General features: G+C 40.4%; 1 protein-coding gene across 1 annotated transcript in view; it reads left to right on the top strand.

Moving 5' to 3' along the window:
- The window catches only part of kcnh7 (potassium voltage-gated channel subfamily H member 7), a gene marked incomplete at both ends in the record, with an annotated part of 441,898 nt that overhangs the window by 135,298 nt on the left and 290,806 nt on the right, over positions 1 to 15,794 (top strand). Inside the window, one exon of the mRNA XM_084311424.1 lies at positions 10,183 to 10,629. Coding sequence (XP_084167550.1) covers positions 10,183 to 10,629 — 447 coding nt within the window. The remainder of the gene's footprint in view (positions 1 to 10,182; positions 10,630 to 15,794) is intronic.

The raw sequence follows: 15,794 nt of genomic DNA, 5'->3' as shown, positions 1-15,794 counted from the left end.
GGAGCACTGCGTTCAGTATATACAGCACATCTCAATCCCCCTCCTATCAAATAATGATCCAATATCACTTTTCAATTAAAATAGCGCTCGAGCTTCGGCAGAGACTGCAGGGGACTGAAGCCTTAGCGGCGCAGGATTAAAGGCTCTGCTCGGTCTGATCAGGAACACATACAGGGAGAACCCAGGACTGTAATCAGGGGGATGATGAGAGTGTGGTTTCCCCTGCGGCTGCTGACCGTCCGCCATGACCCCTTCATTCACTGGAAACGTATCTGAATGCTCCTGATTATAGACTGATTTCACTTGACTACTGATGGTCAACTACTGATAGACACTACTATATATATATAGTACATTTATATATTTATATTTAACACATATTGTGGCAGATATCATCCCTCGTCCCATGGCTACGTGAAGGATGGGATATACTACTGCCACGAAGAGAGGAGAAGCAATTAGGCAGCTGATTAGGACTGATAGAACACACCTGTGCACCACAAGATCACCCACATCACACACACACACACACCAGACACACATAACATAAAACACTAGGACAGACAGAGTATGGTTGAGTGGAGGTGAGGTAGGAGTGGAGTACAGTGAGAGAGATAGATTGTGATACGGAGTTGTGTGAGGTGAGAGGTAGTTGAGAGGAGAGGTGAAGGCGAGAAGGTGTTCATTGTGTACTGGACCCTGGACTGGCTGAGAAACCTCCTTGTGTACTGACCCTGGACCGGAAGACAAACTCTGAGTATTGAACAATCCCTTTTATGTGTTTTGACCCTGGACTGTTATACGATTACCCTATTGCCAATTGGACTTGTTCTGTTAATCAATAAATATCATTTATGTATTGAAATTGTGCTTGTGTGGACATTGAAATAGTTTGTTTTGGTCCGTGTCGAGCCTGAACACCACCAGGCTCATCACAATATATACACATATCTGTCTGAATATACCTGCATGTAATTCTTCTATATACCTACTTATACACCTGCATATAACCCATATAACTCTGTATGAGAGTATGTACAATAATTAGTGTGGGTGAAGGAATGTTCAGAAGCTGCATTTTTTTGTTTTACCATCACCTTTTGTAAATTGGACAGTGGTCAAAAATGTTGACACGATGCCACGACTGTCCCCTCGCTCATGAAAGAAAAATAAATGGAATTGGACATCTCAATTTATGGCCATTTCTTTGACAGTCATGCTCCACATATACACTAATGGACTCTCCACTCTAGAAGAAATCTGTGATTTCACCATTCCTTCACTTGTCTTCCGATCGCCACACGGGCCACAATTGTCAATTGAATTGAATGACACATTATCGCACATAAGCCTTCATCAACTTCCTGAAGTAGCCTACTCATATTAAAAAATCTAAGCTTTATCTCTTATGGTTTTGTTTTAATTGTTGTGACAGTGACAGAAGTGCTGCCTCATTGAAATGCATTGAGATCAGTTAGGTGTGACAAGATTTGAATCAATTAAGGCTTGCAGTGTGTCACATGCACATACATTTTTTTTACTTTCACTTAAAGGGACAGGCACATGAATGAGCCTCTTACACTTTCACAGGGAAAACCAGACAGACAGACAGACAGACAGACAGACAGACAGACAGACAGACAGACAGACAGACGGACGGACGGACGGACGGACGGACGGACGGACGGACGGACGGACGGACGGACGGACGGACGGACGGACGGACAGACAGACAGACAGACAGACAGACAGACAGACAGACAGACAGACAGACAGACAGACAGACAGACAGACACCAGTCCTGGAGCCTTGTTGAGAGTGACGGCTGCATTGTGCAGCGGGGTTGTTGTAACATCATCAGCGCATGTGGCCGGGGACTGGAGAACAGATGCTTATGGAAGGTGTCAATCAACTCAGTACAGACTTCTACATTCATCGGTTTAGGTTAACCACGCCTCCCCTTCCTGAAGCCATGCCCATAACCCATTTCATATCTCGTGAACCATTTGTGGTAGACTTGTGGGTTGCGCCATTGTACTCAGAAGGGATATCCTCTTTCATTGGTTTATGTTTGCCACAATCCCTAATATTTGGCCCGTCCCATTTTTGTATCTTTTGAACCATTTGTCGTAGAGACTTGCGGGTTGCACCATTGTACTCAGTAGGGATATCCTCTTTATTTATTTCTTTTTTTCTTTTTTTGTAGATATTTTGTATTTTTTTTTTTTTTTTTTTTTTTATTATTATTTTTTAAACAAACATATAAACAAACATGACAACACACGATAAGATATACAAGCATTAATTGTCAGGGCACATCCAATGAGATCACCTTTTGGTTAGTTGTTTTATATAAGATATACCCATAATACCTGTTATCTAAAAAAAAAAAAACCTACACACATATGCTCAGCTCGAACCCCCCCCCTCCCGGACCCCACCTTGAGAAGTACCTCCACTATCCCTCGCGCGTGTAACTGTTCCGCAACAGTAAGTGACTTCCGGGGTAGGCCTGATTGGCCCCGACAGGCACGTGACGCGCAACTTTCTCTGCCGCGCGGCAGAGCTTGCGGAATGATGTAACCGTCCAAATCCGCTATGACTTTCATTCAGTGCTTTAGCTCACCTCGCAGAGCAGTGGTCCTGCGATCCTGCGGTCCGTTGTTGACGAGTTCGAATCCCATCGAATTTATTTTTTTTAACGTGATTTTTTTTTAACGTGTATTCTTTCGCCGGTTAAGGTTAGGCATGGTTAAGGTTAAGGTTAGGCATTGTTTCGGAGTTGGTTAAGGTTAGAACGGTTAAGTTTAGGCGCTGTTAAGGAGCTGGTTAAGGTTAGAGTTTGTGTTAGAGAATGGCAATATTCTTTCTATGGTTAAGGTTAGGCATGGTTAAGGTTAAGGTTAAGGTTAGGCATTGTTTCGGAGTTGGTTAAGGTTAGAACGGTTAAGTTTAGGCGCTGTTAAGGAGCTGGTTAAGGTTAGAGTTTGTGTTAGAGAATGGCAATAGACAGCCTATTTCCGCGCGACAGCTCTCAGCAGCCTCGTTGCGCGTCCTGAGTTTGCCGCGTCACGTGCCTGTCGGGGCCAATCAGGCCTACCCGGAAGTCACTTACTGTTGCGGAACCGGTACACGCATCCCTCGCACCTAACCAGACACTACCATTATAAGCTAGCTTTTATTCTTTCCACCACTTCTAACCACATTGACATTTTGGATTCATTGAGACCCAGAATTCTTGCTGTAGATATTTCATGGTAAATTACATCGAGATATGTAAGAAACCAAACTTTACGGCACATTTTTTCCGGTTGAAACCAGCGTGATGCGATCAGCTTTTTGGCTACTGTGATACCCGATAAAACCAATCTCTTTAGCTGTGGATTCACTGCAAACTCAAAAACATCATTCAACAGCAATACCGAGGGGTGTACAGGTATATTCCAAGATACGAGTTTTGATATTTGTTGGGTCACATCTTTCCAGAATGCCTTAACTGGTGAGCAGTCCCAATACATGTGCATAAATGTCCCTTCGTCCCCATTTGTACATTGGGTGCATTTGGAATCTTGTTTGAGCCCCATTCGGCACAGTCTTATAGGAGTCAAGTATGTCCTGTGAATATAGTTAAGATTGATTTGTTGATGATCCGGGTTCCTTGATGTAAGTCGGACATTTGCCCAGGCTCCTTGCCAATCAAAGTCATTTTCCAGGTCTGGTATATCCCTCCTCCAGACAGAGTCAAGTTGGAGGGTTTCATACGAGGACGTTAGTAATTGATGATAAAATTCTGAAACAAAACCTCTCGATGTCTCTCTTGAGTAGAAGAATTTGTGGTATCTGTGGTGTTCAATTGGTCTGTCTAATGGAACACCGTGAGACTTCAAACATAGCTCTAACTGTTTGTGAAAAAGCCATGTGGACTTGGTGAGATTAAATTTTTTGCGTATTTCTTTATCACTACAAAAACCCTGTTTGTTAAAAACATCCCCTAATGAGTGTATGCCTTGCTCTTCCCATATAGGGAATCTTATAGGTCGTTTTCCAATTAAGAGAGCATTGTTATTGAATAAGGGAGTATGATTGTGCCATTCTTGTGGGTTAGGATTTTTTTTTTGTGATTCACGCCATATCCGGATCGCATGAGTAATTATGGGGCCAAATTTTCGTTCACAGTGCTTGATTGGTAGTTTAGTGTATGCTATGTCCTTCAGTCTATGTGGGGCTACTATGTTTTCTTCTATTTTTCTCCAAGATGCTAATGCTTGGGAGTCAAACCATGTTGTCAATGGACTTAATGAGTACGCCTTAAAATATAGGAAAAAATCTGGAAATGCCATGCCACCATCTGCTTTATTTCTCTGTGCGGTGGATCTTTTTATACGTGGTGGTTTGTTATTCCAAATAAATTTGTATGTGGAGGAGTGTAATCTTTTCCAGTAACCCTCTGGAGGGGGTAACGGTAGCATTGAACAGAAGAAGTTGATTTTAGGTAGTACATCCATCTTAACTATTGATATCCGTGCTTGTACTGTGTTCTTAAGTTTTGCCCATCTATCAAGGTCGTCTTTGATTTTGTTTTGGATTTTTGTGTAGTTGTGCTTCACCGTTTGTCTTATGGTAGGGAATATTTACACTCCCAAGCATCTGAAATGTTTTACCATCGGTATCTGTCCTGGGAGGGTTGTATCTTTTTTTGCAGGGGTGTTAAGTGGAAGGAAAGCCGACTTCGGCCAATTTATCTTAAATCCCGATAAATCACCAAAGTCCTCAATCAACTTGAGCAGATGAGGCAATGTGGTGTTGGGGTTTTTCATGAACAATATTACATCGTCCGCATATAAACAAATTTTTTGTTGTGTGCCCTTGATTACGATAGGTTCTATGGATTGGGATTGTCTTATATATTGTGCTAAAGGCTCTAATGATAGATTGAACAGTCCGGGACTAAGAGGACAACCCTGTCTGGCAGAGCGTGATACCGGAAATATTTCAGAGATGATTGTGCCTGTTGTAATCATGGCCGATGGGTCTTTGTATAATACTTTAATCATATCGATGAATCCTTTTCCTAACCCCATCCTTTCTAGCACTGCCCACAGATACGACCATTCCAGCCTGTCAAAGGCCTTCATAGCATCCAGGGACAGCATCGCCTTAGGTATGGTGTCCTCCTTGTCGGCATCAAGTACGTGCAGTATACGTCTTATGTTCTCAGTGATCAGGCGGCCTCCTATGAAGCCAGTTTGGTCCGGGTGAACTAAAGACGTCATATGCTTTTGTAATCTGATGGCTAATACCTTAGAGTACAGTTTGATATCTGTTCCGAGGAGGCTTACAGGTCTATAACTACCGCACTCGTTGGGGTCTTTGTCTTTTTTAAGGAGGACTGTTATGAGTGCAATATTGTCAATTTTATGGAAGTTCCCCTCCTTGACTGAGTATAAGATCATATTTAGTAATAAGGGGCCAATTATGTCCCAACAAGAAAGGTACATTTCTGATGGGAAACCGTCTCTTCCTGGAGCCTTACCACTTTTCATTGCGGTTATGGCCTTCTTGAGTTCCTCTAGTGTGATCGGTATTTCTAACTGTTTAGCGTCATCCTCTGAAAGTTTAGGGAGAATAATTTGATTAAGAAATGTGTCCATTTTGTTTTGATCGAAGGTCATTTCTGATTTATATAAGTCGGAGTAGAATACTTTGAATGTATCGTTTATTTTTACAGGATCTGTTACAAGTACTTGTTGTGCTCTAATGGTAGTTATATCTGCAAATGTTGCATTAATTCTTAATCGCATGGCTAATAGGTGGCTGGGTTTGGAACCATGGGAGTACTGCTGTTGTCTTGTGCTGCGTATTTGTATTTCCGATTGTTGTCTGTATATGGCATTGATCTCTATTTTTAGTACGTTAACTTGATTTTCTAGTCGAGTTGAGTTGTTGTATTTCAGAGAATTAAATAATGTTGAGTAAAGCGTTTCCAGCTCATCCAGTTTTGTGCTTTGATTCTTGCGCATTTTGGAGGAAAAGCTATCCGTGAAGTCTTTGATCATTCCCTTTACCGACATCCATATTATTCTGGGGTCTTGCACCGAGTTTGCATTCTCCCGTTGGAATACTATAAGAGCTTCTTTGAGTTGTGTAATGAATTCCTTGTTGTTAAGCAGCAACGAGTTAAATCGCCATCTTGGGGCTCGGGAGGATAGTATACCAAATGTACCTTTAAGGAGTAAATAACAGTGATCTGATAGTGCGTTGGGTATCATTTCCACTTCATAATTATCAAATAGTCTCTGTGATGCAAAGACATAATCTATTCTGGATAGTGTCTTATGTCTCGCAGATCAACAAGAGTACTTTCGGGTCGTGGGATTAAGTAACCGCCATAAGTCCTTTACACCTGTAATCTTTGACCAATCCTTTAATGCCTTCGATGAATTCTTTAGTTCGCTGGAAAAGGCGAGGTAAGATTTGTCTATCCTTGGGTTCCAGATGGCATTAAAATCCGCTCCTATTATAAATGAGTAATCGGGAATGTCTAACATTGCATTGGTTAGTGTAGTGAAGAAATCTTCTTCGTACAAATTTGGGGCGTATACCGCTATCAACGCTATTTTCCTGTTCTTATGTTCAATCTTAGCTATAGTTATCCGACCTTCTACATCAGACCATACTCCCTTTAGTACAATATTCAACTTACGTTTAACGACTATTGCTACACCCCGAGTTCTCGTACGAATAGAGGAGTGACTGATATTATGGTATATGTTGTCCGCTAATTTACCTATGTCTTTCCCTAGAATGTGTGTTTCGCTTAGCAGAGCAATGTCCACATGTTCTTTTTTCATCAGTGTGAGCACGCTTTTGCGTTTGAGTTGGTTATTTATTCCCCCGGTGTTCCATATCATTATATTCAAACTAGCCATAGTCTATACATGTTGCATTGTAATTTTTGGTAATGCTTCTAGAGTGCGAGGCAATAATAGATATACATCCCACTAGTGAGGTCCCGTTGAGAGCCGAGCTTAAAAACATACATATATACAAATAAAAATCCCCTACCCTTCCCTCCCACCGAGAGTCGTACAGGATTGTGTTCCATGAACACAACCTTTGCGTATGACTCTCTCCCTTGCACCACCGGATATCCCAGAATGATCCAATTATCCTTAACATTCCTATGTATACCATAGGATCTAACACTCTAAATTCTACCATAAGTAGAATGTCGACTGTGGCTTGGCCACTTACCCGTAAAAAATAAATAAATACAAATTTAAATGAGATAAACTAAAAATAAAGACCAAAAATAAGCTTCAATTGTCATGCCTTAATCACTTACATTTTATATGAACTTGTAATTTATAGTAATTTATAGTAACCCATGAATAATATGAAGGTATTGAACTGAAGAGAGAGCCTCAATAAATCAGAGAGAGCGGATGAAAAAAACAAAAAAAAAAACAAGTAAAAGGAAGAGAACATTAACTTAGATCTTAAAAGAGCATTGCTATGCTTAAACATCTAAAGTATTAATTGGAGAAGTAGTGAAATTATTTCCCATTAATAAAAAACAGTTTTTAAATACGTATATGCAGCATTTCCCCCGACCGGGGTGGGCAATGATCGTTGTGTAGAGTGATCTTTCAGCCGGCCGGCTATGATGGCTCTGTGGTTCTGCATCTAGATAGCTGTTGATTATTCCCCCGAGGGGCTTCTGGTAGAGTGAATGACCACGTATTGCTGATATTCCAGAATGCTCCATATATCAAAGAATGCTTCGATGTTCTAGATTATTCCAATATGTCATTTTTACATTGTCTGAATGTTAACCTAACTGCTGAGATGAAGGGGAACTACAATGAAATCAAGACGGAGCTCAGCGAAATAACGTTGGAGCTCACGCGAATCAATAAAGAACAGAAAGCCAAAATATTCGAGATGGAATATCAAAAACGCAGGCTGAATATTCGTATTGTCGGTCTGGACGAATCAGTGAGATGTGAAAACCCTGAAGAGTTTGCCACAGAATTACAGAAAATCTTGGGAACAGGAATCCTTCCTAAAATACCGGAGGTGGATCAGTGCTTCAGATTGGGTCCCCGCTCCATTGGCAATAACGCTAAGCCCAGAGTGATATTAGTTATACTGCGCCAAGTCAGAATAAAAGAAATTATTATGCGTGAAACTCGCAGGATGAAAGGCAATCTGAAATACATGGAGGTACCAATACACTGCTTTGAAGATTATTGTCGTGAGGTAGTGGATCTGCGTGCCAAGTTCAAGACGGTGATGTCTCAACTATACCTGGGGAAATACAGACCCCGACTAATATACCCTGCAATACTTCGCGTCGTCGACAAACAAGGAGCAAAGGTTCTCCTCAACTCGCCTGAAGATGCAGCCAAATTCCTGTCTGAACAGGAGCAGAATAGTGTATAAATGGCCTTTTAAATCTCAGTTATGCAAGGTCACCATATAGTACAACCTTTAATAACCGAGGATTTGGGACAGAGAGACCTACGTGCTCAGAGTTTTTGAATGCTTTCCCCGACGTGTTTATATTATTGCGGACATATTGGATTTAAGATTGGAACACTCCAGAACATACTGGAACATTCAGACAATGTAAAAATGACATATTGTAGATATTTTATTGTTTTTTTACCAGGCAGTCCGGTAGAGTGAGAGAGGAAGTATGGGAGGATAGAGGGGAAAGACATTCGGCAAAGGTTGCCGGGTCCGGGAGTCGAACCCGGGACGGCCGTGTTGCACCGCAGTGCTGTACGTGGTGCGCCACCCTGGCTCACAGGGATATCCTCTTTCATTGGTCTATGTTTTTAGTCTTAGAGACTCGCGAGAGGGATTGTCGGACTCGGCTGGAAGATCCTCCGGTGCAAGGGCATCACCCACACTTTCGCAATTTCCCCCGCGGAATTGTCTAGTTCTGTATTAGATTCAATTCAAATGTATTGTCATCATGCAGCACAAGTACAGTACAACGAAAAGAGGTTTGGCATCCAACCAGAGTGCAAATGTGACAGTAAAGTGCAATAGTAATATACGATGTACAGGAGATTAAACTGGGTATAAAATATATAAATGTGTCATGATCCCAGACAGAGTCCTGTCTGAAACAGTTGGAACAATGTGAACAGTGGCCTTCTGCTGCCCTCTGGCAGGCACCGTCAGATAGTGCAGCTCTTGTCCCTATTCATCAATTTGTTCTATGTGATTCTTACCAATTAGTTGTCTGTGCATTTGATGTCTGTCTTGTCTGTGATGTTCCACTCCCTGGCCTAATGCCTCCCCTGTCTGTGTTGGTTTTGTGATCTGGTTTAGTGTTGTTATCTTGTGTGTATTATATTTCAACCATGTAATGTTTCCTTGTCACTCTGTTCTTCCCAGCTGTGTTTAATGACCAATTACCCTCCTGTGTTAATCAATGTCTATATGTCTGTGTGTTCCCTGACTTCCTTGTGGCGTCATTGTCTCCGTTCTACCCCGGTATCCTGTCGTGTCTCTGTTATCATTGTGAAGCTCCCTGTCTGCCGTTTACCCTGTATTTACCCATGAGTTCGTTCCTGTCTATTCTAGTCCTGTTTTCCAGCTCTGCTGTTTTTCCGTGTTTTACAGTTCGCTTTTGTTTGTTCTTTTGTACGTGCTTTTGTGTACCGGCTTATTCAGTAAACACCCTTCACTATATCCAACTCCTTCGTCTCTGCCTCCTCTCTCTCGTTATCATTGTTCCGCATATTGGGTTCTCCTCACCTTCCCTCGCCACCCCTCATAACATAAATGAGTACTACTAGTAGTAATCAGATGTATGTACAGAGCTGTAGTATTAATATGTACAGTGATACAGGTATAAAGACACTATGGTAGTAAGTCATACTGGCCACCAGTGTAACTAGTAAGAGTGGGTAAGGGATATGTACAGATAGGTGCTTCACAGCACCTTTCCAGACGCTGTTCTCTCAGTTCTCAATGAATGCAGGCAAAGTCACCAGCAACTGCAAGTAATAGTATAATAGAGTAATAGACACTTAACCCCTAACTGCTCCCGATGAGCAGGTTGGCGTCGGTGTGGGAACGTCTGAGTGAATGGGTAAAATGTGAGGAACAAATTGTAAAACGCTTTGGATAAACATTTACCATGTATTCTTCTCCACCCCCCAGGGAGCAGATTTTTCCGGTTCCGCCAGGCTGCGCTGAGCCTCATGGGGACCAACAAGCAGTCGCTCCCCCAGGAGGACCCGGACGGCGTGCTTGTGGTGGACTCGCCCCGGGAGAGCGAGGGCTCTGTGCCCCTGAGGAGCTTCCCGTCGCCCACCAAGGACAACTGCAGCCCCGCGGACGGCAACGACACGCGCGCCCTCATCGGCTTCAGCCGCCACTCCTCCCAGGCCAGCGTCGGGCCCGAGCACGTGGACCACTCGTCCCCGAAGCGCCCCTGGGAGAAGGGGTACCAGGCAGAGCAGCAGCAGCACCTGTCCTCCACTTCGCTGTCCAACGCCTTCCCCCGGGGCAGCGTCTGCAGCATGAGGCGAGCCTCGTCCGTTCACGACATGGAGGGCTTCAGCTGCAACTCCAAGGGCCTGTTCAGGGACCGGCATGCCAGCGAAGGTACGCGTCATGTTGTGCTTTAACACATCCAGTGCCATTCAGCAGAGGGCGCTGTGGGCCTTTAGTGCCAACGCTCTGTTCAATGAGATAAATACCTGTGTTTTGCAGTGCTAAACCTATAATTTTTTCATCAAAACATTTCCGTTTTATACCGTGGTGAATACGAGCATAGTTCCAGAGCGATTATGTGTAATCCCAGGAAACGCAGCCAAAACAGCGTTTATCTGAATTTCATTATAAATCGTTTAATTTCTCTGCTGATTATTGAATCGATCTGAAATCAACGCTAGATTATCGGTATTATGTTTCATCATGCATCCACGAAAGGGTGTGTGTGTGGGGGGGGACTATGCTTCGTGAGTGCCACCAACGGCATACGCTACATAGTACATTACAGACACACGCTGCAATCGCGGCGAAAAAATCATCGGATCAACGCAAGATTGGTAACATATAGTCCTTACCTTGTCTCTGATGTACTGCAAAAAGAATAATCCAATTATCTGATCGCCATTCCAAATATTTATTTTAGTTATTACTAATGACTAGAGGTCTCCAGGTAATACTAGTCTAATTATTGCTAATGACTAGAGGTCCCTGTAATACTAGTCCAGTTATTACTAATGACTAGAGGTATCCAGGTAATACTAGTCTAATTATTACTAATGACTAGATGTCCCTGTAATACTAGTCAATTTATTACTAATGACTAGAGGTCCCTGTAATACTAGTCACTTTATTACTAATGACTAGAGGTCCCTGTAATACTAGTACATGTATTACTAATGACTAGAGGTCCCTGTAATACTAGTCAATTTATTACTAATGACTAGAGGTCCCTGTAATACTAGTAAATGTATTACTAATGACTAGAGGTCCCTGTAATACTAGTCAATGTATTACTAATGACTAGAGGTCCCTGTAATACTAGTCAATTTATTACTAATGACTAGAGGTCCCTGTAATACTAGTCCAGTTATTACTAATGACTAGAGGTCCCCAGGTAATACTAGTCCAGTTATTACTAATGACTAGAGATCTCCAGGTAATACTAGTCCAGTTATTACTAATGACTAGAGATCTCCAGGTAATACTAGTCCAGTTATTACTAATGACTAGAGGTCTCCAGGTAATACTAGTCCAGTTATTACTAATGACTAGAGGTCTCCAGGTAATACTAGTCCAGTTATTACTAATGACTAGAGGTCCCTGTAATACTAGTCCAGTTATCACCAGCCCCCCCTGACCCACCAACCTAGGATGGGGTTCTTGTAGAGATGCCTATTTCACACAGGCGGTTTCATGTTCTATGTGCCCGGGTGGGATCACCAGAACACATGCTGACCTGTCACGAAGCCGGAGATTAGTCTGCTTTGGCACTGTGTGAAAGGTGCAGAGAAAAGTCTTTCTTACACATTACTTGTGATATGTAGCAATGATGGAGTCTGTTATATCACTACCTGCCAACAGTCATTTATCAGGTTTCCTTTCCTGCTGTGTTCCCTCTTGGTCATTTATCACGTTAATCTCACGCCGTGAGACTTTTAAAAACGTTTTTAAATTGAGTTCTACGTCTTTTTGTTTAGTATAGTAGCATAGTATTACATCAAGCTGTCTTTTTGTTTAGTATAGTAGCATAGTATTACATCAAGCTGTCTTTGTGTTTAGTATAGTAGCATAGTATTACATCACTGTCTTTGTGTTTAGTATAGTAGCATAGTATTACATCACTGTATTTGTGTTTAGTATAGTAGCATAGTATTACATCACTGTCTTTGTGTTTAGTATAGTAGCATAGTATTACATCAAACTGTCTTTGTGTTTAGTATAGTAGCATAGTATTACATCAAACTGTCTTTGTGTTTAGTATAGTAGCATAGTATTACATCAGGCTGTCTTTGTGTTTAGTATAGTAGCATAGTATTACATCAGGCTGTCTTTGTGTTTAGTATAGTAGCATATTATTACATCAAGCTGTCTTTGTGTTTAGTATAGTAGCATAGTATTACACCAGGCTGTCTTTGTGTTTAGTATAGCAGCATAGTATTACATCAGGCTGTCTCTGTGTTTAGTATAGTAGCATAGTATTACATCAGACTGTCTTTGTGTTTAGTATAGTAGCATAGTATTACATCAGGCTGTCTGTGTTTAGTATAGTAGCATAGTATTACATCAGGCTGTCTCTGTGTTTAGTATAGTAGCATAGTATTACATCAGGCTGTCTTTGTGTTTAGTATAGTAGCATAGTATTACATCAGGCTGTCTGTGTTTAGTATAGTAGCATAGTATTACATCAGGCTGTCTCTGTGTTTAGTATAGTAGCATAGTATTACATCAGGCTGTCTCTGTGTTTAGTATAGTAGCATAGTATTACATCAGGCTGTCTGTGTTTAGTATAGTAGCATAGTATTACATCAGGCTGTCTTTGTGTTTAGTATAGTAGCATAGTATTACATCAGGCTGTCTGTGTGTTTAGTATAGTAGCATAGTATTACATCAGGCTGTCTTTGTGTTTAGTATAGTAGCATATTATTACATCAGGCTGTCTGTGTTTAGTATAGTAGCATAGTATTACATCAGGCTGTCTTTGTGTTTAGTATAGCAGCATAGTATTACATCAGGCTGTCTTTGTGTTTAGTATAGTAGCATAGTATTACATCAGGCTGTCTTTGTGTTTAGTTTAGTTTAGTAGCATAGTATTACATCAGGCTGTCTTTGTGTTTAGTATAGTAGCATAGTATTACATCAGGCTGTCTGTGTTTAGTATAGTAGCATAGTATTACATCAGGCTGTCTCTGTGTTTAGTATAGTAGCATAGTATTACATCAGGCTGTCTCTGTGTTTAGTATAGTAGCATAGTATTACATCAGGCTGTCTGTGTTTAGTATAGTAGCATAGTATTACATCAGGCTGTCTTTGTGTTTAGTATAATAGCATAGTATTACATCAGGCTGTCTGTGTGTTTAGTATAGTAGCATAGTATTACATCAGGCTGTATTTGTGTTTAGTATAGTAGCATATTATTACATCACTGTCTTTGTGTTTAGTATAGTAGCATAGTATTACATCACTGTCTTTGTGTTTAGTATAGTAGCATAGTATTACATCACTGTCTTTGTGTTAATATAGTAGCATAGTATTACATCACTGTATTTGTGTTTAGTATAGTAGCATAGTATTACATCACTGTCTTTGTGTTGAGTATAGTAGCATATTATTACATCAGACTGTCTTTGTGTTTAGTATAGTAGCATAGTATTACATCAGGCTGTCTTTGTGTTTAGTATAGTAGCATAGTATTACATCACTGTCTTTGTGTTTAGTATAGTAGCATATTATTACACCAGGCTGTCTTTGTGTTTAGTATAGTAGCATAGTATTGCATCAGGCTGTCTTTGTGTTTAGTATAGTAGCATAGTATTACACCAGGCTGTCTTTGTGTTTAGTATAGTAGCATAGTATTACATCAGGCTGTCTTTGTGTTTAGTATAGTAGCATAGTATTACATCACTGTCTTTGTGTTTAGTATAGTAGCATAGTATTACATCAGACTGTCTCTGTGTTGAGTATAGTAGCATAGTATTACATCACTGTCTTTGTGTTTAGCATAGTAGCATAGTATTGCATCACTGTCTTTGTGTTTAGTATAGTAGCATAGTATTACATCAAGATGTCTTTGTGTTTAGTATAGTAGCATAGTATTACATCACTGTCTTTGTGTTTAGTATAGTAGCATAGTATTACATCAAACTGTCTTTGTGTTTAGTATAGTAGCATAGTATTACATCACTGTCTTTGTGTTTAGTATAGTAGCATAGTATTACATCAGGCTGTCTTTGTGTTTAGTATAGTAGCATAGTATTACATCAGGCTGTCTTTGTGTTTAGTATAGTAGCATATTATTACATCAGACTGTCTTTGTGTTTAGTATAGTAGCATAGTATTACATCAGGCTGTCTGTGTTTAGTATAGTAGCATAGTATTACATCAGGCTGTCTCTGTGTTTAGTATAGTAGCATAGTATTACATCAGGCTGTCTTTGTGTTTAGTATAGTAGCATAGTATTACATCAGGCTGTCTTTGTGTTTAGTATAGTAGCATAGTATTACATCAGGCTGTCTGTGTTTAGTATAGTAGCATAGTATTACATCAGGCTGTCTCTGTGTTTAGTATAGTAGCATAGTATTACATCAGGCTGTCTCTGTGTTTAGTATAGTAGCATAGTATTACATCAGGCTGTCTGTGTTTAGTATAGTAGCATAGTATTACATCAGGCTGTCTTTGTGTTTAGTATAGTAGCATAGTATTACATCAGGCTGTCTGTGTGTTTAGTATAGTAGCATAGTATTACATCAGGCTGTCTTTGTGTTTAGTATAGTAGCATATTATTACATCAGGCTGTCTGTGTTTAGTATAGTAGCATAGTATTACATCAGGCTGTATTTGTGTTTAGTATAGCAGCATAGTATTACATCAGGCTGTCTTTGTGTTTAGTATAGCAGCATAGTATTACATCAGACTGTCTCTGTGTTTAGTATAGTAGCATAGTATTACATCAGGCTGTATTTGTGTTTAGTATAGTAGCATATTATTACATCAGACTGTCTTTGTGTTTAGTATAGTAGCATAGTATTACATCACTGTCTTTGTGTTTAGTATAGTAGCATAGTATTACATCACTGTCTTTGTGTTAATATAGTAGCATAGTATTACATCACTGTATTTGTGTTTAGTATAGTAGCATAGTATTACATCACTGTCTTTGTGTTGAGTATAGTAGCATATTATTACATCAGACTGTCTTTGTGTTTAGTATAGTAGCATAGTATTACATCAGGCTGTCTTTGTGTTTAGTATAGTAGCATAGTATTACATCACTGTCTTTGTGTTTAGTATAGTAGCATATTATTACACCAGGCTGTCTTTGTGTTTAGTATAGTAGCATATTATTACACCAGGCTGTCTTTGTGTTTAGTATAGTAGCATAGTATTACATCAGGATGTCTTTGTGTTTAGTATAGTAGCATAGTATTACACCAGGCTGTCTTTGTGTTTAGTATAGTAGCATAGTATTACATCAGGCTGTCTTTGTGTTTAGTATAGTAGCATAGTATTACACCAGGCTGTCTTTGTGTTTAGTATAGTAGCATAGTATTACATCACTG

This window comes from Notolepis coatsorum, assembly GCF_963971535.1.
Source record: "Notolepis coatsorum genome assembly, chromosome: 3".
Taxonomy (NCBI): domain Eukaryota; kingdom Metazoa; phylum Chordata; class Actinopteri; order Aulopiformes; family Paralepididae; genus Notolepis; species Notolepis coatsorum.
This window is presented reverse-complemented; position numbering and strand designations above follow the sequence as displayed.